Genomic DNA, 26,731 nt, shown 5'->3' on the forward strand with positions numbered 1-26,731 from the left:
GTAACTGTGTCAATTCCCATTTTGAATTTGATTCCCCATAATTTAATCCCACCCCTCTCCCAAACACCCTAGCATTTACTTCCTTAACAACCCCATCTATAAATATATTAAACAACCATGGTGACATTACACATCCCTGTCTAAGACCTACTTTTACCGGGAAATAGTCTCCCTCTTTTCTACACACCCTAACCTGAGCCTCACTATCTTCATAAAAACTCTTTACAGCATTTAATAACTTACCACCTATTCCATATACTTGCAACATCTGCCACATTGCTCCTCTATCCACTCTATCATATGCCTTTTCTAAATCCCTAAATGCAATAAAAACTTCCCTACCTTTATCTAAATACTGTTCACATATATGCTTCAATGTAAACACTTGATCTACACATCCCCTACCCACTCTGAAACCTCCTTGCTCATCCGCAATCCTACATTCTGTCTTACCTCTAATTCTTTCAATTATAACCCTACCGTACACTTTTCCTGGTATACTCAGTAAGCTTATTCCTCTATAATTTTTACAGTCTCTTTTGTCCCCTTTCCCTTTATATAAAGGGACTATACATGCTCTCCGCCAATCCCTAGGTACCTTCCCCTCTTTCATACATTTATTGAACAAAAGTACCAACCACTCCAACACTATATCCCCCCCTGCTTTTAACATTTCTGTCATGATCCCATCAGTACCAGCTGCTTTACCCCCTTTCATTTTACGTAATGCCTCACGTACCTCCCCCACACTTACATTCTGCTCTTCTTCACTCCTAAAAGATGGTATACCTCCCTGACCAGTGCATGAAATTACTGCCTCTGTTTCTTCCTTAACATTTAAAAGTTCCTCAAAATATTCTCGCCATCTACCTAATACCTCCATCTCCCCATCTACTAACTTCCCTACTCTGTTTTTAACTGACAAATCCATATTTTCCCTTGGCTTTCTTAACTTGTTTAACTCACTCCAAAATTTTTTCTTATTTTCATTAAAATTTCTTGACAGTGCCTCTCCCACTCTATCATCTGCTCTCCTTTTGCACTCTCTCACCACTCTCTTTACCTTTCTTTTACTCTCCATATATTCTGCTCTTCTTATAACACTTCTGCTTTGTAAAAACCTCTCATAAGCTACCTTTTTCTCTTTTATCACACCCTTTACTTCATCATTCCACCAATCACTCCTCTTTCCTCCTGCACCCACCCTCCTATAACCACAAACTTCTGCCCCACATTCTAATACTGCATTTTTAAAACTATTCCAACCCTCTTCAACCCCCCCATTACTCATCTTTGCACTATCCCACCTTTCTGCCAATAGTCGCTTATATCTCGCCCGAACTTCCTCCTCCCTTAGTTTATACACTTTCACCTCCCTCTTACTTGTTGTTGCCACCTTCCTCTTTTCCCATCTACCTCTTACTCTAACTGTAGCTACAACTAAATAATGATCCGATATATCAGTTGCCCCTCTATAAACATGTACATCCTGGAGCCTACCCATCAACCTTTTATCCACCAATACATAATCTAATAAACTACTTTCATTACGTGCTACATCATACCTTGTATATTTATTTATCCTCTTTTTCATAAAATATGTATTACTTATTACCAAATTTCTTTCTACACATAGCTCAATTAAAGGCTCCCCATTTACATTTACCCCTGGCACCCCAAATTTACCTACTACTCCCTCCATAACATTTTTACCCACTTTAGCATTGAAATCCCCAACCACCATTACTCTCACACTTGATTCAAAACTCCCCATGCATTCACTCAACATTTCCCAAAATCTCTCTCTCTCCTCTACACTTCTCTCTTCTCCAGGTGCATACACGCTTATTATAACCCACTTTTCACATCCAATCTTTATTTTACTCCACATAATCCTTGAATTAATACATTTATAGTCCCTCTTTTCCTGCCATAGCTTATCCTTCAACATTATTGCTACTCCTTCTTTAGCTCTAACTCTATTTGAAACCCCTGACCTAATCCCATTTATTCCTCTCCATTGAAACTCTCCCACCCCCTTCAGCTTTGTTTCACTTAAAGCCAGGACATCCAGCTTCTTCTCATTCATAACATCCACAATCATCTCTTTCTTATCATCTGCACAACATCAATATTTATTGATAATTGCATTAACAGGAAATAAACCTTGTGTTTTTTATTATAATAATTTAGTGTGCTTGTTCCAACAAATCATTTTAAAATATAACAGTTACATTACAAAAAGTAATTATTTATACTGTTTGAAATCAAACTTCATTTCATATTTTTGAACAAAAATAGTATCATATGTATATTAAATATTTGTTTTTGGAATGTTCATGCAAAATTCCGAGTAAAACAAGAGCAAATATGTCCAGTGTCTGAGCATTAAATAGAGTAAATGCAAATAATTTTTGATAAGTATTTATTAATTTTGTTATATAGAAAACTCTTAGGAACTTTGCTGTAATAGAAAGGTGCTGTCTTAGTACACATAGGAACTTCCAGACTATGTTACACAGGTAAGGTGCTGTCTTAGTAATATAAATCAATCAAGGTTATTTTATATATCTGTGAATACGACGAGAGTGGTGTGTACGCGCTTCATGAAGTGCCTCTTCTAGCACACTTGTCATATGTACTAAGTTGTTAGGATCTGTCTGAAGTAGTAACTTATCATACACTGGCTCTGACTGCTTTCCTCCACCATCATCTTCGTTAGTCTGAGAGCCTAAGGAAAAAAAAAATACAGTAGTACTTAATTTTCCAAAACACTGAATGAATGGATAACTGAAAAGAAAATTAGTGTTAATATATTAAATCAAAATTAGGGTTGTCATATAAGGCTGTGTGTATGTAGTGGTAAGTAGAATTTAGAATATAGCCTCTCCTCACTTAACGATGGAGTTCCGTTCCTAAGACCACATAGGTAAATAAATACGTCACTAAGCAAGGAGCATACTATAATGGTAGTGGGTTTGTGTCAGCCATCTTTGATATTGTTTTAATGTCACCTTTGCACCACTTATAATACTTTTGTATATTTTTAGATGTTTATACAGTAGTGTACTGTATATTTTAATAAAAAGAATAGAGGAAATCAGCTCTAATATACATTATTTAGGTATGCATACTGGTCAAAGAGCCCATTGCAAGTCCGAGTCGTCGGTAAACGAGTATGTTGCTAAGTGAGGAGAGGCTGTATTGTATTTGCACGTATAACCAAGATGTAATGAATAAGAAAATTAACAAACGAAAAAGGTTTTGCTGGAAAGGATTTTTTCCTAAGAAAAGGTACTTGAGAATTATAATAAATGAAATTACTGTATTATTATTAAATTTATCCCCATGAAAACTGTAATAGGCTGTTAATGTAGAACTGCCTGGTTACTAAATTTCAGGTGGAGATTAGTAGGAAAGGGGTAAAAGAGGTTTTGTGTGAAAGGGACTTGGGCATACAGCAGGCATGTGTGTGTGTGTTAGGAGTAGGTGGAGATAAATGACTTTTGGGACTTGGCAGTGAGCAGGGTAATATTCTTTGAAGGAATTCAGGGAAACTGGTTAGCTGGATTTGAGTCCTGGAGGTGGGAAGTACAATGCCTGCACTTTCAAGGAGGGGTTTAGGATATTTGCTGTTTTTGAGTGACGTCTGAACTGTCATATCTGCACGCCTCTGCAAAGACGATGATTATGCGTGAATGATGGTGTTTTTTTTTCTCTCTCTGGTTACCCTGCCTCGGTGGGAGACAGCTGATGTGTTAAAATATAAAATAGGAAGCACGTCTTTGTGTGGCTGAAAAGTTAATTGTGAAGCAGATGCAAAGTTCTGTAAATTAGGGCACCAACTTAAGTGATGATACTGAAGAAGGAGGAATGACAGGTGGGTAAGGAGCTCCAGGAAAAAATGACAGTTATAAAGGTGCTGTTTGGGGTAGGGGTCGTCCTCGAAAGGGTTGGAGAGAGGGGGTAAAGGATGTTTTGTGGGCAAGGGGCTTGGACTTCCAGCAAGCGTGCATGAGCGTGTTAGATAGGAGTGAATGGAGACAAATGGTACTTGGGACCTGACAATCTGTTGGAGTGTGAGCAGGGTAATATTTAGTGAAGGGATTCAGGGAAACCGGTTATTTTCATATAGTCGGACTTGAGTCCTGGAAATGGGAAGTACAATGCCTGCACTTTAAAGGAGGGGTTTGGGATATTGGCAGTTTGGAGGGATATGTTGTGTATCTTTATATGTGTATGCTTCTAAACTGTTGTATTCTGAGCACCTCTGCAAAAAGTGATAATGTGTGAGTACGGTGAAAGTGTTGAATGATGATGAAAGTATTTTCTTTTTGGGGATTTTCTTTCTTTTTTGGGTCACCCTGCCTCGGTGGGAGACGGCCGACTTGTTGAAAAAAAAAAAAATGCACATCTCAAAATAAATGATGATGTCATGCACAAAATATAGAAAATAATTTTCATATAATTTACACACTTACAAGTTTATTTGAAAATATTTCTTGAATTTACTGTGGTTGATGACAATTTCTACAAAGTTATTTACTTGCCTGGACAAGTATGTGTATCTAAGGACAGCTGCAGTGTAATGAGAGGTTCCGCTATGTGACTAAGTGCTCGTGAGCCAACCAGGATGTCGAACCTCCATTCCAAATTGTGGTAATGTGGTATCTGAAAATGAAAATAGTACTATTAGAAAAAATTATGTACTGTACTTACATGCATGCAAAATTTAATATAGAAGCTGTTGGTATGCATGTGCCTCTGCTACCTCCCCACCTCTTTCACAAAGCTATATTAATCAGTCAATTGGAATCAAGAGATGGGTCTAGGAGCTACAGCTCAATCAACACAAACTCCAAAGCATAAGTGTGTGTGTGTGTGTGTGTGCGCACTACGATCTCTAGAAATTTACAAATTATTATTATAGATAATTACAGGCAAACAAGATCATCTACCTAAATGTTTGTATATCTTTGGTTAAGTAAAGGTACAAGATAAAAAAAAATCCCTTTTTATATGTGGACTCAACTTACGTGAATTCACCACTGTGCCATCCTATTTCTATCAGTAATTCCGTATGTGTCTTGTACATTTGCTCTTCGAGATGTGCAGTTTCAATAGTATTAAAATTCTGTGAGCAACTTTGTTGATGGTATGATTGAGCTTCGTACAGCTGCTGTGAGCCTGTAGTGTATTAACCACATAAAATCAGACATCTGAACAGTAGGTTTCAGCGAACATTACAATACATCATTTTGTTACTTACCTGAACACCCATTTTTTTTAAATACTCCTTCAATTCCCCTTCATTATCAGTATAAGCATCAGTGAGTACATTCACTGCAGCTTCAGTGAAGCCCAGTGTGGTAATGAGGTCTTGGAACTCCATCTTGGTAGCAGTTGCTTGCGTACTGTGTGAGAGGAGAAAAACAAGTGCTCGGATGGCATCTTCCACCTGTAAATTACAAAATATATAGTCAGTATGCACCTTCTGAGTACAAGATGTATAAATGGTGGAATACTTTTAAGAGTATTTAAAATGATTTAAGTGATACAATTTTTTTTACAAAGAGATAGAGAGAGAATATATGCTGTATATCCTTTTAGCCTTTTACAATAAAAATCAGTATTCCATAGCAGGGACTAACACAAAAATCTACAAATTACATATGAAAACAGGATGATGCTTTTGTCCAATGCTGACCTCTGATGGCAGGAAACCCAGTGTTTACCTGTGATTGCAGGACACCCCAGTGTTTACCCGTGATGGCAGGACACCCCAGTGTTTACTTGTGATGGCAGGACACCCCAGTGTTTACGTGTGATGGCAGGACACCCCAATGTTTACCTGTGATTGCAGGACACCTCTCTTTACCTGTGATGGCAGGACACCCCAGTGTTTACCTGTGATTGCAGGACACCCCAGTGTTTACCTGTGATGGCAGGACACCCCAGTGTTTACCTGTGATGGCAGGACACCCCAGTGTTTACCTGTGATTGCAGGACACCCCAGTGTTTACCTGTGATTGCAGGACACCCCAGTGTTTACCCGTGATGGCAGGACACCTCAGCGTTTACCTGTGATGGCAGGACACACCAGTCCTTACCTGCGATGGTAGGAAACCCCAGTGTTTACCTGTGATTGCAGGACACCCCAGTGTTTACCTGTGATTGCAGGACACCCCAGTGTTTACCTGTGATGCCAGGACACCTGTGATGGCAGGACACCCGTGTTTACCTGTAATGGCAGGACACCCCAGTGTTTACTTGTGATGGCAGGACACGCCAGTGTTTACCTGTGATGGCAGGACACCCCAGTGTTTACCCGTGATGGCAGGACACCTCAGTGTTTACCTGTGATTGCAGGACACCCCAGTGTTTACCTGTGATGGCAGGATGCCCCAGTGTTTACCTGTGATTCCAGGACACCCCAGTGCTTACCTGTGATTCCAGGACACCCCAGTGCTTACCTGTGATGGCAGGACACCCCAGTGTTTACCTGTAATGGCAGGACACCCCAGTGTTTACTTGTGATGGCAGGACACGCCAGTGTTTACCTGTGATGGCAGGACACCCCAGTGTTTACCCGTGATGGCAGGACACCTCAGTGTTTACCTGTGATGGCAGGACACCCCAGTGTTTACCTGTGATGGCAGGACACCCCAGTGTTTACCTGTGATGGCAGGACACCCCAGTGTTTACCTGTGATGGCAGGACACCCCAGTGTTTACCTGTAATGGCAGGACACCCCAGTGTTTACCTGTAATGGCAGGACACCCCAGTGTTTACCTGTGATGGCAGGACATCCCAGTGTTTACCTGTGATGGCAGGACACCTCAGTGTTTACCTGTGATTGCAGGACACCCCAGTGTTTACCTGTGATGGCAGGACGCCCCAGTGTTTACCTGTGTTTCCAGGACACCCCAGTGCTTACCTGTGATGGCAGGACACCCCAGTGTTTACCTGTGATGGCAGGACACCCCAGTGTTTACCTGTAATGGCAGGACACCCCAGTGTTTACTTGTGATGGCAGGACACGCCAGTGTTTACCTGTGACGGCAGGACACCCCAGTGTTTACCTGTGATTGCAGGACACCCGTGTTTACCTGTGATGGCAGGACACCCCAGTGTTTACCTGTAATGGCAGGACACCCACTGTTTACCTGTAATGGCAAGACACCCACTGTTTACCTGTAATGGCAGGACACCCACTGTTTACCTGTGATGGCAGGGCACCCACTGTTTACCTGTGATGGCAGGACACTCGTTTTTACCTGTGATGGTAGGACACCCCAGTGTTCACCTGTGTTGGCAGGACACCCCAGTGTTTACCTGTGATGGCAGGACACCCCAGTGTTTACCTGTGATGGCAGGACACCCCAGTGTTTACCTGTGATGGCAGGACACCCCAGTGTTTACCTGTGATGGCAGGACACCCCAGTGTTTACCTGTGATGGCAGGACACCCCAGTGTTTACCTGTGATGGCAGGACACCCGTGTTTACCTGTGATTGCAGGACACCCCAGTGTTTACCTGTGATGGCAGGACACCCCAGTGTTTACCTGTGATGGCAGGACACCCCAGTGTTTACCTGTGATGGCAGGACACCCCAGTGTTTACCTGTGATGGCAGGACACCCCAGTGTTTACCTGTGACCTGTGATGGCAGGACACCCCAGTGTTTACCTGTGATGGCAGGACACCCCAGTGTTTACCTGTGATGGCAGGACACCCCAGTGTTTACCTGTGATGGCAGGACACCCCAGTGTTTACCTGTGATGGCAGGACACCCCAGTGTTTACCTGTGATGGCAGGACACCCCAGTGTTTACGTGATGGCAGGACACCCCAGTGTTTACCTGTGATGGCAGGACACCCCAGTGTTTACCTGTGATGGCAGGACACCCCAGTGTTTACCTGTGATGGCAGGACACCCCAGTGTTTACCTGTGATGGCAGGACACCCCAGTGTTTACCTGTGATGGCAGGACACCCCAGTGTTTACCTGTGATGGCAGGACACCCCAGTGTTTACCTGTGATGGCAGGACACCTCAGTGTTTACCTGTGATGGCAGGACACCCCAGTGTTTACCTGTGATGGCAGGACACCCGTGTTTACCTGTGATGGCAGGACACCCGTGTTTACCTGTGATGGCAGGACACCCCAGTGTTTACCTGTGATGGCAGGACACCCCAGTGTTTACCTGTGATGGCAGGACACCTCAGTGTTTACCTGTGATGGCAGGACACCCCAGTGTTTACCTGTGATGGCAGGACACCCAGTTTGTGTGCCGCCGAGGCAAACACTTTGGGGTGGACGCCATGTTTAACAAATTGGGCGGCCAGGCCACAGAAGTCATTGAGGACGGCTGCGTCCTGCTTCACCAACAAGGACAGTTGACTCTTGTGCTCCTGAGATAATGGTGGCACCATTGTGTGTTGCTGCTGCCGTTACTGTTACTACTGCCGTTACTGTTACTGTTGCACCTGATGATGGTGGCGTCCTCCCCCTCACTCAGCTGATTGTGTTTACCTCCGCCACCGCCCCTCACCCCTGCCTTCCACCCCTCTTTTCCCTCCCAGCCTTATGCACTTCCCTCCCTCCCATCAAGATCCCTCTCAATGAGCATTAAAATGGTATAAAATACCGACAGGTTGTTAGGTAAGACACATATGCAACAGTTAGGTATCTTTATTTCGAAACGTTTCGCCTACACAGTAGGCTTCTTCAGTCGAGTACAGAAAAATTGATAGAAGCAGAAGATACTTGAAGACGATGTAATCAGTCCATCACCCTTAAAGTTTTGAGGTGGTCAGTCCCTCAGTCTGGAGAAGAGCTTTGTTCCATAGTATGTTTCATACTATGGAACAAAGCTCTTCTCCAGACTGAGGGACTGACCACCTCAAAACTTAAGGGTGATGGACTGATTACATCGTCTTCAAGTATCTTCTGCTTCTATCAACTTTTCTGTACTCGACTGAAGAAGCCTACTGTGTAGGCGAAACGTTTCGAAATAAAGATACCTAACTGTTGCATATGTGTCTTACCTAACAATCCCTCTCAATCTCCTATCCCTGTCTTTCTCCCCTCCCCTCCCCTCTCATTCTCCCTCTTTTCCCTTTTACACTGAAAAATAATTATTTTATATTACCGTTCCTTCATTTTGACTTTGCTGTATTATGACAATCACTTTTAATAATTAGAATTAACATATAATTATTGTTTCTTATTACAATGTAATTTATCATCAGTATTTCTGTAATCTTAATAATTTCATAAATTATTTTATGGAGTCTTGTCTGCCCGTAGTATATTGCATAACAGTGATTTTTTCGTGTGTAACAAAACCAGTATTATTCCATTACTTGTAAGATGTAGTAGTATTTTATTTTCCCTCCCTATCTCTCCCTACATGACCCTTCCTTTCCCTCCCCAATACGTACTCCACATCCCTCCATCCCCATGGCCTACCTTCCTACCCCTCCCCATGACCTTCACCTTCCCCGTGACCTCGTTCTCCGAACATTGAATGGTTATATATATGACCATAATTTTTAAAGGGGTGGAGGGGTGAGCCAGTGGAAGGCCTCGGTCAGGTGACCAGAAGCTCCAACGGCAGGTCATCTAAGACCCACGTCAGGAAACACTTGTTCTGTTTCCTGAATGAATACAAGGTATAATATAACACAACTCATCGAATGAAACTCATCAAATGAAACTCATCGAATGAAACTCAACGAATGAAACTCAACGAATGAAACTCAACATTGAGATTACACAATAGAAGTGATAAAAAAAAATTTTGATCGATCGATCTGTATTCATGTGATCTACGGATTCTGAGGAAGGAATATATACAAAGAAAGAGTGTTTAACAGAAAGGCAGATTCGGTGCACTCAAATCTAGACTGTTAACTCTCAGAATTCGGAGAGAACGTGAACACACAAAAAAAATTCTTGAATACTGATAAGTTGATACTGTAATTATTCATCTATACAGGTTATTTACATTTAACCCCAACTCTGCTAGGGTAAGATTGACATATGCAGAATGGGTGTCATCTCTGGGAGGATCAAACTCTGCTGCATTGGCTAACTCATGCTGTATTTGAGGCAAATCTGAATTGGAAGTTACAAATGATACTTGAGGATTTCTCAATACCTGTCGTGTACGTAAGGAATAACGACATTCAGGTTGATCATCTGACTGAGTATCAGAGGAAGAGAGTACAGGATCAGGAGGATTGTCAGAGTCTGTCACATTAGACTGGGTTGGAACATCATTATCATCACATACTAACTTCATATGATCTAAATGCGATTCTTTATACTGACCAGTACTAATTTCTCTAACCTTATACTTATTACCAGTGATATGTTCAACTACTCGATAAGGACCAACAAACTTTTGATCAAGCTTTGGCATTGCAGATGTTTTGTTAAAGTTAGTCAGCATAACTCTCGAACCTACTTTGATTTTGGATGGCTTTGCTCGAGTGTTTGCGACTCTTGTAAATTCTGCTGTTGATTTATGAAGTGTTTCACGGATTCTTCTAAAAACACTTTGAGCTAAGCTGGTACGAGTTGCTATGAAATCATCAGGGTTGTAATTTGGTTTCGGATTAGAATATAACAACTCATAAGGCAAACGTTTATCTACACCGTACAATGCATAATGTGGAGTGTCACCTATAGAAACATTGTAAGCAGAATTTATAGCACACTGCACATCAGGTATAACTTCATCCCAAGTTTCACTGTTGGGATTGATAGTGGCTCTCAAGACATCAAGTACTTTTTTATTGGTTCTTTCCGCTAACCCATTGCTGGCAGGATGATGAGGAACAATGGTGGATTTAGAGATCTTGTACAAGGTACACAAATTTTCAAGAATCTCATTACAGAATTCACCTCCATTATCTGTTACTAGGGACTTAGGGGTGGTATGCCTGCAGATAATGCGTTCTTTGAACGCTTTAGCTTCTGTCTCGGCAGTCTTATCTGCAATAGGAACTAACTCACAATATCTGGTGAAATGGTCTACCATAACACACAGATGTTTGTTGCCTTGGAGGCAACATTGGAAATTAGTTAACAAATCTAGCGCAACTCTTTCCCACGGTTCGCCAGTAGTTGGATACACTTGGATTGGATTAGGGCCATTAGCATTACCTTTATGTTGCATGCAGACACTACATTTCTTAACATACTCAGATATATCAGTTGCCATACGAGGCCAAAAGTATTTCAATCTGGCTTGTTTTACTGAACGATCCATACCAGGGTGTGCAACACCTGGTACATTGTGAACTACCTGTAAGGCTACATTCACTAGTGACTGTGGAATTACTAACTGGTATACTCTTTTGCTAGGAGTACCCAACTCGGCTGTTCGATACAGTAATTCTTGGTTCATGACAAAGTCACTGATGGGTGCTGGTGGCTTCACAGTAAGAATAAGATCTTCCTGGAACAGGAATCGAATCACCAGAACACAAGGGATCGGTTCTTTCTTACTGGAGGAATGAACAAACTCGGTGGAGTGGATGACTCCCCCCGGTTGAAAAAAATTAATGCTATAACACGCAATATGAGCAAGGGAGAACGAATCTACTATCTCAAACTGCAAGCACAGGAGAAAAGAAATGAACACGGAGAACAATGCTGATATTCAATCTGAGTCGCACACAGTGACACGAGGTATCAGCTATAAACTTCACTTACAAACGTTAACAACACGGAAGTTACTCGAGAAATAACTTCTTACAATGCACTGATTACTGTCAACTAGGATGGGATCACAATCTGAAACACAAGGACAACAAAACACTCAAGTGAGCACACTAGCCACAGAAACGTCTTTCTGCAACGGCTTGTGGCATCAGCAAGAGATGGCATAACTCGTTGCAAGTAAAGTTCTTCTCAAAGCGTCCCCTGGGAAGGAACGAATACTTGAACAAGTCGCCATTGCAAGGATAGTAATCGCACTATCCTGCGTGCATATATTGTGGCTGGAGTCCAGACAGGAGTGACAGTATTACTAGTGCCTGACCACTCGGCTACGTTAATAAGTAATTCACGGATCTATAGGAACTTAATCTGAACTTCACATTTCACAGCACTTTAACAAATCTCAGATACAAGCTGTGAGAACAAACACATTGCTCAAGGGCTAGGTATTGTCTTTCAGTCAGTAAGGGAATGTTGGTACTGTGGACTGATTCATATTGACTTTGACTGGCATGATACACTAAGTGAACAGAAATTCACTGTAAATGTCTCACACACGCAAATGTCTTTAAATGCAAGAAAAATGTCTCTAAACAGAAAATTATCGCTGGAGTCTGAAGTAGTCGATGGTGATGGTGACGAGGGTAGGTTGTCGAAGGTTGTCCTGCGCGGTGATGACTGACGCCTCCTACACTCACTGTTGTCGGAAGAAATGCGCTTTCTCGGTGAACTCACATAACTGGCTTCATCGTTGGCGCTCAGCTACAATCTCTTGACCAATTATGTGAGCCAAAACAGTATTAGGACCCGGTACAAGGGTGCAAACAACCACAGGTAGATGAGGTGGGTGGCGGTGGTGGTGTGAGTAGAGTGGATGGGGGGTGGTGGGAGTGACTCGCTGGCGCTCACTGGCGCGCACTCCACTCACTACCCACGAAGGTGGCTTGATAAGCTGCTCTATGCCACAGGAATGGTGAAATTCACTCTTAGCATCCAACAGGGCGCACAAAGCGATATGAGACAATACTTCAGAGGAACTTGCGTGGCTTACTTCTCTCTCTCAGCTGGGTTAGAAGCTGGGTTGGCTGACTGGCTTAACCCACGAGAATGGCCGACTGGAAGACGGGTAATGATGCACACAGCATGAAGGAGCAGGTGGATGACAGGAGACAGGCTGGATGGTAGGCTGAGGCAGGCTGACTAGCGTTCACTTCCACAGTCTGGCTTACTGACTGGCTTAATTGCAAAATCCGGGTCAACCCCTCGGAGATTGAAGCAATTAGCACACGAACTAAACCAGGAAGCTTGAAACGGCTGCAACAGGCTTGCGGGCTACAGGGTGGAGGTTGTGAGGGGAGCGAGTAGCTGGAGATGGGTGAGACGGCTCACCTTTTGACCCGCCGGCTACTCACAAACAGTCTTCTAACGTCTTGAAATACCCTTAAAAAAGCTTAAATCCACACTCCCACACCGTTGCCACCATTTATCATGTGGGGTTCGAACACATGGATAGGGTAAAGAAATACTCACGTAGGCTGGTAGTACGTATAATTATGGATAGTGTGGGAAGCGCCAAACAGCCGTGACCTGCCTCCTTGCTCTCACTCGTAAGACTGACTAACCCCAGTACCCATATGTGAGGGGGGTGTTTGAAATACTGCTGTGGTCAGCAATATGAATACAGACAGTGATTCACGCAGAGACGGTTGGTAGCGAGCCATCTACTGGTACACTGGTTACTAGGAACTGGTACTAGTACTACTACTGAGAAGGAAACACTTGTTCTGTTTCCTGAATGAACCTTATCTAACCTACCCTCATTCCCCTCTCATCTTCCCCGTCTTCAACCTCCCTCCCCTTCCCTTTCACTTCCTTCATCCCCCCTTCCCCATCGTTCCTAATTCCTCCCTCCCTGAGAGTAGCACACTGAAGAGCATAACGTGGGAAAAAAAAATAGTTTGAGGCAAGTCTCGGAGCTGCAGCTCAACCTATGCAAAGTTATCTACAGCTGTGTACAGGGTATATTCAGCATACATATATACATGCATATGAATTCTGTTATTGAGAAATGTAAAATACAGTGTCAGTCTTGAAGCATCCTCTAGTCTTCTTCCTATGATTCTTGTAATGGGTTCCTAATTCAAGAATTGAATCAAGAGTCCTCTGGGTTTAGTATGTTGGTGAGGGGCTCTTGATTTAGGGAATTGGATCTGTGCTCCAGTTCCCCAAATTAAGCCTGAATGCCTTCCACATCCCCCCCCCAGGCGCTGTATAATCCTCCGGGTTTAGCGCTTCCCCCTTGATTATAATAATAATAATCTGGGTTTAGTGCTACACCATAATATAATGATTCAAATTCAAAAGTTTATTCTCTATAAGGATTACAATGCTGAGTTTACAGAATTTGGTTATTGTGTGATTTACATGTGGTAAAATAATAATTACAGAGTGTACCACTAGAACACCTAGCATGGCTAGGCATTTCGGGCAGACTTAGTTTAAATCTTAAGTTTAAAATATTACAAATTATGAGGCAAGTTGATATTATGGCTAAGTGACTAAATACTAGTTTGTGAGTTTAGCAATGTGAATGCATTTGTTTTGGCACAGTACATAGTTTCAGTATTGGAGTATCACAGGCCAACTTATGACTAATTAAGCATTATTTTAAGATTAAGATTGATATTTCTGTTTATGGTCAAATGGGTGAGTGAGTGTAAGTGTGAACCACCAGGTGGTATTTGTGTAATTAGTTGACAGGGTGTATCAGGGAGATAAGATGTTTTCTAATGGTAGTTTTGAAGATGATGAATGTGTCTGCAGTTCTAGAGTTTTCAGGTAGAGTGTTCCAGATTTTAGGGCCTTTGACATACATTGAATTTTTGTAAAGGTTTAGTCGGACACGGGGAATGTCATAGAGATGTTTGTGTCTAGAAGAGTGACAACAGGAGTAGTAGAGACAGAGTGAGTGAAATAATGAAGTAACAATGGGTAATTCCATCTTTGGTTTAAAAATGTATTAGTACTGGTATGTGGTAAGTGGAAAAGTGTGTTTGTGATCACTAGCAGGTGAAAGTAATCTGCCTTCCTATAATGAAGGAGCAGAATTGTATTATTATTAAAATGTGGCTGAATTTGAGTATTTTAGCTTGTTTATAGAACTATTTGCTTACAGGGGTTGACTTCTGGCGTGTGGTGACACTCATCACTGCTGTTGTACTTTTCTTCACTGCTCGGCATCTTGCAAAAAATGTCTTCTTCCACTACACTACAGGAATTACTATAGGAGTTTTGGGATCTCTTCTGATTATTGTATATATTGTTGCAAGACTTGTTCCGAAGGTTGGTAGGCTTCTGTTAATGGCCTTAGATTGAAATTGATTACCTCCCATTTTCCAGACACTGTATCACCCATGTGGTTTTAGTTCTTCCCCATAAATGATAATGAAATATAATTGCCATATTCCTTTGTAAGGTGAAAAAAAAAGTCCTGTGTATTTAAAACCACTACTATTATTTATATCTTAATATTAAAATATTGTTGAGGTAAGAGACACCTGCTCACTACTGTTTATGTAATTTAAGTTATACAAGTCATTTTGATTTATGACCCATATGTATTTAGCACTTTTAATATAATAATAATAATAAGGGTGTGAAGTGTGAGTTGTGACTGTTGCAGTGAGGAGGCTGGATGCAGTGATGTTGTGTCTAACAAATATTATGCAGAGAATTCATAGTTTAGAGATTAATAGTAGGTGTGGGGTAACTAAAAGTATTATTCAGAGAGCTGAGGGGGGGTTGCTGAGATGGTTTGGACATATAGAGAGGATGGAGCAAAATAGGATGGCTTGGAGGGTATATAAATCTGTAATGGACAGAAGGCAGGGTAGGGGTCACCCAAGGAAAGGTTGGAGGGAGGGGGTCAAGGAAGTTTTGTATGTGATGGACTTTTGAACATCTGGCAGGTGTGTGGAGCATGTTAGATAGGAGTGGAAGCAAGTGGTTTTTATGACTACCTGCTGTTGGAGTGAGGAAAGTAACAATTATGAAGGGATTCAGGGAAACCAGTTAGCCTGACCGAGTCATGGAGGTGGAAAATACAGTGCATACTGAAGAAGGGGTGGGAATATTTGCAGTTCAGAGGGGCATGTTAACTGTTGTATCAGCACACCTCTTGCAAGACAGTGATGGTGAAAGTGTTTCTTCTGTTTTGGGTCCCCCTGCCTCGGTAGGTGACGGCCAGTGTGTTAAAAATATAATAATTTTTTTAATGTTATTGTGAATGAGGAACTAATGAAGTTTGTATTTTTAATTAGTATATAATACTGTACATTGGTATCAGAAAAGTACTCTATATTGTATTATTAGATGGGCTTTTAGTAGCTGGAATACATTTCCATGAAAATATTAATACATTTATTGCAATTACAGAAATCTGGTGCATTAACATTGATGATTGGTGGCTGGGGCTTGACTGTCTACCTCATCCAGTACCTGTGGCAAAATTTTGTGTCAATTGTGAAGGAAAATCATGCTGTTGCTGTTGGTAAGTATAATGCATTTAAGTGGTTTTCTGGCCTTATATCTTCATACATTGTATACATAGATTTGGTATTATAATCTATCAATTAATATATGTATATAGTCGGACTTGAGTCCTGGAAATGGGAAGTACAATGCCTGCACTTTAAAGGAGGGGTTTGGGATATTGGCAGTTTGGAGGGATATGTTATGTATCTTTATATGTGTATGCTTCTAAACTGTGTATTCTGAGCACCTCTGCAAAAACAGTGATAATGTGCGAGTGTGATGAAAGTGTTGAATGATGATGAAAGTATTTTCTTTTTGGGGATTTTCTTTCTTTTTTGGGTCACCCTGCCTCGGTGGGAGACGGCCGACTTGTTGAAAAAAAAAAAATGAATTGACACATCTAAATCACCTTTTTTACTAGTATATTTATGACCAGTGTAATGTTAGTTCACATTTCCCTTTGCATCTCTGTGTAGCTGACATTTCACACTTGCCAGATATTACAAACGAGGAGTATTTAAAACCTTGTAATGCTGTAATTGTAAGAACAAAGATATGGGAATAAGGAACAGTTCACAATTTGGAGAGAATTTCACGCTTTTCTTCTTCAATACAGTAATGAACAGATCACAGGACAAACTGTAACTTAAGTGAGAGAATCATGAACATTCTGTATAACTAAACTTACTCTACAATACACCTACCATCCGACTTACGACCGAGTTCGGTTCCGAGAAACTTGTAAGTCGAAATGGACGTAAGTCGAACTTTACTACTGAATATCAACATCACATTTTTGTAATGACTTTATTTTATTGTTTTATTTTGGTATTTCATGTTTTACTTTACTTTTTATGCTGTTAGTACTGTATTTTATACTGTAAGGTTTAGGATGAACACTGTGTACAACACAAATAGTTGTTTATTTCCCAGAAATTTGGCAAAAAAAACACGGTCGTAAGCCGAGTGGTCGTAAGTCGAGCAGGTCGTAAGTCGGATGGTAGGTGTATTTCATATTATTTATACATATTTAATATGAACTTTTAATTCAGGTTATGTAGTAGTCGCAGGACTCCTCAGTTTTGCTATGGTTTATCGGTATGGACCACTAACAGACAAGCGCTCAATCAACTTAGTTCAGTGGGCTATGCAACTGATGGCCGTACTAGCAATATTTCTAAGTAGTCAGTATCGCGAAGCTACTCTGGGACTCATCATTGTAATGGTATCTTATTACAATATTCCTGATAAGTGGAAATCCAAGTTCCATACATATTGGTGAGTATGAAATTCACCTGCATAATTTCTGTTTTTTTCATCTTTAGTACAGTAATGATTAACATGATAACTTCAAATACTGTAGTCAAAACAAAAGTAATATTGTACTTGCTGTCATAATTTTAAAGCCTGCACTCTGGAGGGGTCAGGATGTTGTAGTTCAGAGGTCATCTTATCTGTGATGTCAATGTCCTACTGGCAATAGTGATTGAATGAGTGAGAGTAAGTGCTTTCTTTGTTCAGTCACCCTACCTTGGTGGGAGATGGCCAGTGTTAAAAAAAATCCCAACACCCATTCTCCAAGATGTATTAGTTTTAGATTCTTTGTAGAAATGCTGTTTTAGATCAGCAAAATTTCTTTTTGTAGTCTAGTGTACAGAATATTGTTTACAATTTCCTTTTTTTGTCTACTGTAAAATATCTTCTGAAAGTCAACATAGAATTCTAAGGGGATTAATTAATAATGGGCATGTAGTATAATTTTTGAGAATTGAAGTGAACTATTTCTTATTAAAGACAAAATCTAAGCAAGGCAATCATTATACATATATGTGGTATGATATTAATGTATTTCAGTGTACATTATATAATTAATAATGATATTTGTTGGCTTATCAGCTTTCTGTTTAACTGTGCTGGAAGTAATTATTTTTTTGTGGGAAATTTAATTTTAGGCGTCGACGGTTTCCTCCAAAAGTGACAAGGTTAACAGAAGAAGAATATATCCAGCAAGGCACCATAGAAACTCGAAAAGCTTTAGACGATTTAAGATCTTTCTGCCGATCACCAAACTGTGATGCTTGGAAAACAGTTTCAAGATTAAGAACACCACAAAGGTGAGAATATAGAATTAAAAATGCTAGATTTTTTGGGGAGGAAGGGTTTCATTTATTCTGTATATTTTTTAGTATTGTAACTCACAGTACTAGAACATGAGAATGCAACATACAGTAAATACTATGTATCCATTATAATTATTGTATCAGATCTTTTTATTAAAGACTCCTAAAGGATAGAATTGTCTTAAATCTCTATATCTGTCACATCTCACATGAGTATAATTGCATCCTCTCAACTGCTCAATTAATACATGTAATTGCGAGGTGTGGTAGCTGGGCGAGTTACCACACCTGACTTCCTACAATAAATACTACTAACCTCTTTCCTACATTAAGACTACAAATATTTTAAGGTAAGTAATGAGTGTACTGTATGTGCATTTTACTTTTTTATGCTAAGTTCTAATGCTAACCTAATATATGATAGTGTAAACATGTTACGAGGCATTGATATGCATTTGAAAATAAAAAAAAAGGTGATTCACTTTACGTCGATTTCCATTTTGCAGTGCTAGCCTGGAACCTAACCTGTCATATAAGCAGTGCCCTCTTTTATTGGTATTGGTGGGCATCACCCAGTTTTGATGTATTGGCATTGGCCTAAAATTTAGTATTGGTATCAGTACAGGCAAAAATTTTGGTATAATCCCATCACTACTATTCTTGCTTAATGTGATATTCTATCTCAGTCATCCATAAAATATATTTTCATCCTAACATTTTGCCATGTTTTTATATATTGTATATCTGTAGCTTCACAATTTAGTATTTGCCTAAAAGCTAATAATACCACATTACAAGGTAACATTATCCATACCACAGCAACTTCATTTAAAATGAAATTTCACTCTGACATAAATGTAACTATATGAAGAATGAAGAATTTTGCTGGTACAAACTGCTGAGCCATGGAAGTAAATTGTGCATGTCCCTCCTGCATAACTGGATATGTGGTACACACGCCACCCCATCACTACTGGACACTACTCTTGTACCTTGGACATAATAGGAATTGCAACTGAAAGCTTATACAAAATCTATCAAATTGTGAGAGGCCCCACTGTAACACAACTTGCAGTGACACCTTGGGTGTAGGATAACATTTATTATGTCCTTACATTCCATTCACTCATATTGTGAATGTAACAAGGGAGGAATTTTGCGAGTGGGAACTGCAGACCCTCAACAACCCTCCCTCTGAAAATGTAATAGGCCTTAAATAACAAAAAAAGGCACAATACAATGATTGGAACAATACACAAAGTCACACTGTGAAAAAAACCATACCCCGGCCGGGATTGAACCCACGGTCAGTCACACTGTGACTTTGTAAATGGTCCAAGTCGGACCAAAACGTCGTCATAAGCTCCTCTCTTCTAGGTGCAGGTTATTTGTGTAATAGGCCTTCTTGGAAAGAACACTTGACCTAATCATTTTAGAAAACACTACAGAAAAAATCTACCAGAACCTCCATAAAGGCTAAGTACTATGTATCTTGGGAAAGATCATGTGATAAAATTATAAAAAATAAAAAATAAATGACGACTGATTAGTCTGTGATATTGTGTATGGTTTTTATCTCAGTAAGGTTATTCTTACAGTTTCATGTTCAAGTGCACATTAGTGTAGGCTTAAAAGTTGTGAAGTATAGTGTATCTCTTGAGGGATTAAGTACGTATTATCCTTGCTCCAACATGACAACTTGCTGCATCAATTGTACCATAATAAATTAAAACATCCTAGAACATTAAAGTCAAAACTCAAATAATTTATGTTCTTTCTTTCAACAAACCGGCCGTATTCCATCCAGACAGGGTGGCCCAAAAAGAAAAATGAAAGTTTCTCTTTTTAAATTTAGTAATTTATACAGGAGAAGGGGTTACTAGCCCCTTCCTCCCAGCATTTTAGTCGCCACCTAACGACACGCATGGCTTAGGGAGGAGGAATTCTGTTCCACATCCCCATGGAGAAAAACTCAAATCATTTATATTTTACTGGATAAACATTGTGTATAAAACCTCTAAAAATGTTGGATGGCAGTTTCAATAATTATTTGATTCACAAATAACCCACTTGATAATTGTTGAGGGTAGACCAACACCAATAATTATTCAAGCACTTTGTTATAATCATCCATTATATATTTGAAATAAATATTATAGATGTTGCTTATACAGTACCTCTCTCACTTTTATTGTGTACAATTAGGAAACATAAATTTTATTAGTTATTTCTTAGATTTTGCACTGAATATACCAGTAGTGAACGAATATAAAGCCAGCCCAACTTATAACCACATGATTGTTATGTACAGTGCCTGTACATCATTTGCATTATGATGTCTGAACACTTTTGGCAAGACAGTTACTGAATGAATGATAGTGAATGAGTTTTTTAGGTCACCCTACCTTGATGGGAGATGGTATTTGTTAAAAAAAATTAAGAGAAATTAAATTACAAAGAATGTAATACAGTATGAGGACTAGACAGTATATGCTGTAACACTAATGAAAGAGCACAATTGAACTTAGAATGTGTTATAGAGCTCACAATCCAATGTTATCTCTGTTCATTGACAGTGATACGAGATCCTAGCTTGTGATCATCTACCGTAGTTCGGCATGGATGGTTCTATTAATTTGCATAATGTTTATGGAAAGCGACAACCCTGCCTTTGTGTTAAATTGGCCAATGTGATACAAAACGATAGTGAAGCATTAAATTATTATGAAACATCCAAATCTTGGAATGATGGGGACTTCATTGTCCTCTTTAGCATGAGACAGATGTAGTGTCTGGTTGTACCTAGTTGTTGCAATGTTTTACAACACTTGACTTTCTATGAATCACAACAGTTTTATGGCCTTGAATCTGATTTAATTCAGCCATGATTGGGTAGCTGATTGTTGTCATAAACTCATTGTACATCTACATTGAGAGAGAACAGGCAAACAACAGTCTAAATATAGGGTTGTTTAAGGATCATGTTCACAGTTTCCACCAAAGCATAAAATATACAAGTTTACTATTTAAGTTTGTCATTTGATTATGTTGAGTGTGTCATAGTGAATCCTGATCATGTGTGTGTGTGTGTGTGTGTGTGTGTCAGACTAGTATTTAATTTACAGCTTTACACTGAGTTTGAGGGGATATCTAATTGAATAAAACATGTTAAACAAAATGCACAAAGTACTTTATATACAAGTGGTAATAGTAGTTTATATCCACAGATTTGTGGAGTTTGTTGGGAGTCCTCAAAAGAGGCAGAGTAACACTCCGAACAGGGAGAGGTAAGCCATGTATGGTTTTCCTTTCTCTGCTGCTGGGCTGACTTTTAATTATATACTGCAGTTTTGTAACAAACATTTAAAGGAAGAAGAATTGTTTATTGCATTTTTGGATTTGGAAAATCATATGACAAAGTAGATTGTAGTGTGATATGACTGATGCTTCAAATGTATGGAATAGGTGGCAAGTTGCTAAAAACTGTATATAAGAAGAGTGAGGCTCAGGTTACGGTATGTAGAAGAGAATGGGAACATTTTTCAGTAAAAGTAGGCCTTAGACAGGGATGTGTGATGTCACTAAAGTCTTTGTAGCTGGGGTTGTAAAGGAAGTGAATGCAAGTATCAGGAGATGTGGTCTTCAAAGATAAATGAATCTGATGTAAAGTGAAAATTATCAGTTACTGTTTGCAGAAGACAGTCTTTTGGGTAGATTCAGAAGTAACATTTCAGAATTTGGGGAAGGAGTTTAGAAGCATATGTAAAAGAAGGAAGTTGGAAGCAAACACAGAGATAAGTAATGTAATGATAGCAAAGTCATTGAGTGAAGATTAAGGATCAGATTGGAAGGAGTATGAAGGAAGTGAATGTATTGAGATGCTTGGAAACAAATATTTGTCAGCAAATGGGTCTGAAAGATAAGGTGAATCATAGATTAGGTGAAAGAAAGTTGCAGAAATGTTGAGGCATTTGTAGAAAGAAAGGAAAGCTTGTCAGTGGATATAAAAAGTGGCAATGTACCAGAGAATAGTGATGCCAACACTTTTGTAAGGCATAGTCTTTGAATGTTGCAATGAGGAGGAGGAGGCTGGAGGAAATGGAAATGGCAAGCAATGAAATGTATTAATGGTGTGAGTATTGTGCAAGTAATATGAAGGAAAGAAATTAGAAGAGGGTGTGAGAGCACAAAAGGTATAATTTAAGCAGTGGAAGGGGGGTTGTTGGAATTGTTTATTAATATTATGATCTAAAGGAAGTGCTAAACCTACCAGGGTCATACAGTGCTGCAGGGTAAGAATTGATGTGTTTAGTCATGTGGAAAGTTGAGTAAAAAAAATTAATGTGTAGAAGTCTGTAGTGGATGAAAGGTAGAGTACAGTGGACATCCCAGGAAAGGTGGTAAGGATGGTGTGAAGATTTTAAGAGGTAGGGGCCATAACAGAATAAATGAAAACAGACTAATTTCTGGGATATAACATGATTTTTGGAATGTGAGCACAATAATATCTGAAGGATTCAGGGAAACTGGTTATCCAAACTTGAGTTTTGGTTTTTGATAATGTGGTACAGTGGATCATGGAATCTGTCAACTCTGGCGAGTGATGGTGAATGTACGTATTTTCTTAGGTCACCATGCCTTGGTAGGAAATGGTCAATGCATTACAAAAATTACTGATATCAGTCACTCTTTAAAATTTAGAAGCACCACTTGATCTACAGTTCCTATACTTATTTTGTGGTTTTGCAGATACTATCACTCCCTGTTATATATTTTTATTTTTATTTATTTTTTTTTCAACAAGTCGGCCTTCTCCAACCGAGGCATGGTGTATATACCTTTTTTGTATGTACCTTTTCTATTTTTCCTGATTCCATATATATTATAGTCATTGGAAAGCACTAAACCATAGGAGTCATGTATACAGCACTTGCAGAAGGAAATGATGGTTTCATTTCCATATATCAAGAAACCTTCACCAGCATCATCCATCTTTGTAATAGTTTGGAATTTACATTTCTTTGAATCTTGAGATATATTTTTGAGCACAAGTACTACCACTCCTTCCCACAGTTTTCTCTCCTTTCTCTTTATTCAGTCTCCTCTTGAGAAAATTGTGTGGGTAATCATGTTAACTTAGTGCAGGTACAGTGTATTATTCGTAATTGAGACGGCAGCTGGGATTTTTCCTTTATTTTTCATGTGACTCCTGGGTTTTGTTTATGATCCCATTTGTTTCTAAATAGATTCCTGCCTGGCCAACTTATGTCTTATTTTGTGAGGGAAAGAGGGTGGAGACTTGATGTTGGTGATGGGGCCTAGGGGTATGGTGGAACTTGAGGATGTGATGGGATTTGGAGATGTGCAACTATTAGATATGATGGAACCTAGGGAAAATTTGTGGGACTTGTGGATTTAGTAGAACTTAGGGATGTGGTGGTTCTGGAGGATGTGGAATGTAATGGGGGTTAAAGATGTAAAGAGGTTTTGGGAAAGAGGAGAGTTAAGTGTTAATTAGTAGTGATTTATTCTCTGGTTATCACATGAATGTTTGGGAAAATAGTTTACTTCATGTAAAATTGCGTTGAAGAACAATTTCTTTGAAATTCGTTTTGGTCCTGTGGGGGGATTACTGCATTCATGTACAGTATGCTGTATCAAAAGTATTGGATAGAAGATTTTTTTATTAATTCTTTTTATATTTATAGTCTGCACAGTACATCAAATGATATTTACATGCAAATGGCTGCACATTGCACTCTTTGTGATACATCACTCATAGAGCTTCCTAAATCTCACATTTGCAGTATAGTTCTCTTACTCTAATCCCAATTCCATCTCTGTGTAGAGTACTAACAGTAGTTTAATTTCTGTTTGAATAAAGCAGTTTTTTGCATCATACTACATTAAATTCAGGCCGAATTTAAAAACTCCTAAATCAAGCTTTAATCTTTATGTTGATACCTTTTATATATATTGATTTTTCATTACAAATCTTATTCACATTTGGCAATGTCTCCCACATTATCAGAATTCTTGATACAGTCTAATGGAAACTTATTCATCCCTTCAGTGCACCTGATCTTTCATATAATCTTCATATCATTATCTTTCCTCAGCAAAATTACATTTGTTTCTCTCTTTTATTGTACTTTCATTGCTTTTGATCTCACAATTTTGAGAGTTGTATTCTCTCTGTACATACATATATGGCTACATAATACTTCCACTGCAGTAGTTTTTTCTCACTAATGTTGTGTCTTATTAATGTTAGAATAGACTGCCAAGATGTCTCATTTTTCCATTCTACACCCATACTGTGGAATAAACTACCATATCAACCTGTCTTTCCTCATTTTTTTTTTATTTGTAGTCTTTCAAAAGGAATCTATGGATTTTGCAGTGCTTTGTGACCCTTACAGATTTTGCACTCAATTTGATTATAATAATAATATGGATTTAATATCTATAGAGTTACCTTCTGGACAATATCCAATATTATTTACTATTTTCTCACTAGCTTTTTCTGTGAAAAAAAAAAAATGGAATTTTAAGATTTTCAGGTTATGTCATGCTAATTACATTCTCTTCACATAGGTTTGCTGAATTTGTCGAGGGAGGTTCTCACCTGGATGATGAGGCAATCCTGGCATATGAAAGTAATCACCTGACACCCAACCGTGATGAAGATGCTGACCCATATCTTACCACAGATGATGATGAATCCTAAGAACCTCTTGTAGCTAATGCCATTTATATTTAATTTTGTAAAAAACTACAGTACATGTACTGTATGCAAATTTAGGATAACTTGTAGCTGAAAAAGTGATAAAATTTGTGGATAGTTTTTATTGTTCTGAAAAGGGATTCAGAGTTAAGCATTTTCTTAATATCAGCTTTGCTTTAATATCAGTGATTAAGATAAAGAAAAAACTCGAGACTTTCTACCTCGGATAAACTAACTCTGTTATGTTAAAAAAAAAAAAAAAAACTCAATTTAATGGACTAATAGGGTGATCGTCAAGTTTCCATTAATTCTGAATAATGTTTAAAAAAAATAGCAAACAAGCAGTACAGCATTCATTGTATATATACAGTGGTATTGTACAGTTTACACATACATAGTGAAAATAAAGTTAAAAGTACAATTTCCCTAGTGGATTTGTCCATTATTTGCAAAGTACCATAAATCGAGGGTTTACTAGAGTTTACTGTTAGGAGTTTTTTTTTTTTTGTGTGTGTGTGTTGTTGCACCTTTAATGTTGTCAAGACTTACAATGTGAAATGTCATGATTAGATTTCTTATTCTTGGTTTACAGTGATATGTAAATTAGGGGTGTGCCAAAGTATTGGTATTAGTGGGTATCAGCCAATTTTGATGGTAGAAAAAGTTTTGGTATTGTCCCATCATTAAAGTAAATATTTGTAATTCCAGTAATATTTAGAAAAATTCAAGTTTCAGGAATAATATATCTGTACTTTGCATTTGATTTTTTTTTTTTAGTTTAATAGTTTTGGTATAGGCAGGTTTTTGCATATTTCTATTACAGCATTTTGGTTTATTTCTCCAGATAGCTTTCCTTGTGAAGAGGTGATCATAACAGAATACCTCCTAGTAGCTACTATACATTTAAACTTTTCTTTATAGTTATATCCCCAAATGACCACATGGGATATGTAATCTGTAGATCAGTGATGGAGTGTTTGGTTCAACCCAAATGACCTAGGTCCTTAAGTCTCCTTATGCCTGCTGCTTATGGGATCATCTCTATTTCTACTTTGTCCCATTCCAGGATGTGTGTTGCTTTCCAAAAATCTAAGCCTCAGGTACATCACTTATATTTCCTTATTTCATTTTCCATTCCCATATATCAATATTGGAGGGAACATAAGAATTAAATATCATTATTTTATCTTGGTAGTGATTTTTAAAAGAGTAAGGTAACACATCTGTCTCATGATTAGTGGATGGAGGATCAAGCCTCTACATCTTCCACTAAATGGCCCACAGATTTAAATCTTCATATCAATAATTATCTTCTGTTTTTTGTAGCACAATCCTTTGTCATTTTCAGTGTAATGAGTCTGAAAGTGTTTTCATGTTTTGGGTTGCCCTACCTTGGTGGGAAATTGACGAGTTAAATAAAAATAACATTTGGCCTATCATTTCCTTCGTTTCTATTTGTATATGCTGTAATAATCCTCTAACTTTTCACACACACTATTATTCAGTTCATGTAAATAATGACAGTTTCATCTGTATAATAGCTAAACCAACACACACACTTTTTTGCTAAGTATTAAGTGATCTTTCTAGTCTTTAACATTGTTAAAATATCTGAGAAAG

The 26,731-nt window shown here is 38.9% G+C and overlaps 2 protein-coding genes across 4 annotated transcripts in view; one reads left to right on the forward strand and one right to left on the reverse strand.

Moving 5' to 3' along the window:
- The window catches only part of Nemp (Nuclear envelope integral membrane protein), a 41,957-nt gene extending 16,695 nt beyond the window's left edge, over positions 1 to 25,262 (forward strand). Inside the window, exons 5-10 of one of the 2 annotated variants that reach the window (XM_070101602.1) lie at positions 14,907 to 15,073; positions 16,166 to 16,280; positions 17,317 to 17,542; positions 18,217 to 18,378; positions 21,612 to 21,671; positions 24,982 to 25,262. In XM_070101602.1, the coding sequence (XP_069957703.1) occupies positions 14,907 to 15,073; positions 16,166 to 16,280; positions 17,317 to 17,542; positions 18,217 to 18,378; positions 21,612 to 21,671; positions 24,982 to 25,114 (863 nt within the window). In that variant the 3' untranslated portion in view covers positions 25,115 to 25,262. The remainder of the gene's footprint in view (positions 1 to 14,906; positions 15,074 to 16,165; positions 16,281 to 17,316; positions 17,543 to 18,216; positions 18,379 to 21,611; positions 21,672 to 24,981) is intronic. The other variant, XM_070101603.1, reaches the window with a different exon arrangement.
- On the reverse strand, positions 2,409 to 8,542 carry LOC128701574 (COMM domain-containing protein 2). 2 transcript variants are annotated; one of them, XM_053795344.2, is made up of 4 exons: positions 8,263 to 8,542; positions 5,270 to 5,458; positions 4,551 to 4,671; positions 2,409 to 2,731 (listed from the first exon to the last, which is right to left on the reverse strand). In XM_053795344.2, the coding sequence occupies exons 1-4, from the start codon at positions 8,431 to 8,433 to the stop codon at positions 2,559 to 2,561; spliced, it is 654 nt and encodes a 217-aa protein (XP_053651319.1). In that variant the 5' UTR covers positions 8,434 to 8,542; the 3' UTR covers positions 2,409 to 2,558. The 2 variants fall into 2 exon arrangements, with proteins under 2 accessions (XP_053651319.1, XP_053651321.1); XM_053795346.2 differs by having other exon boundaries at positions 5,270 to 5,414; positions 8,263 to 8,403.
- Positions 25,263 to 26,731: the final 1,469 nt, after the last annotated feature.

This window comes from Cherax quadricarinatus, chromosome 78 (assembly GCF_038502225.1).
Source record: "Cherax quadricarinatus isolate ZL_2023a chromosome 78, ASM3850222v1, whole genome shotgun sequence".
Classification (NCBI taxonomy): Eukaryota; Metazoa; Arthropoda; class Malacostraca; order Decapoda; family Parastacidae; genus Cherax; species Cherax quadricarinatus.

Excerpts from the sequence above, each read along its gene's own strand:
- LOC128701574 (XM_053795344.2), bottom strand. The coding sequence starts at position 8,433 with ATGGTGCCACCATTATCTCAGGAGCACAAGAGTCAACTGTCCTTGTTG. Across the intron at positions 5,459-8,262 it reads TGGGTGTCCTGCCATCACAG|GTGGAAGATGCCATCCGAGC; the intron begins GTAAACACTGGG and ends TGTAATTTACAG. Across the intron at positions 2,732-4,550 it reads AGATACACATACTTGTCCAG|GCTCTCAGACTAACGAAGAT; the intron begins GCAAGTAAATAA and ends TTTTTTCCTTAG.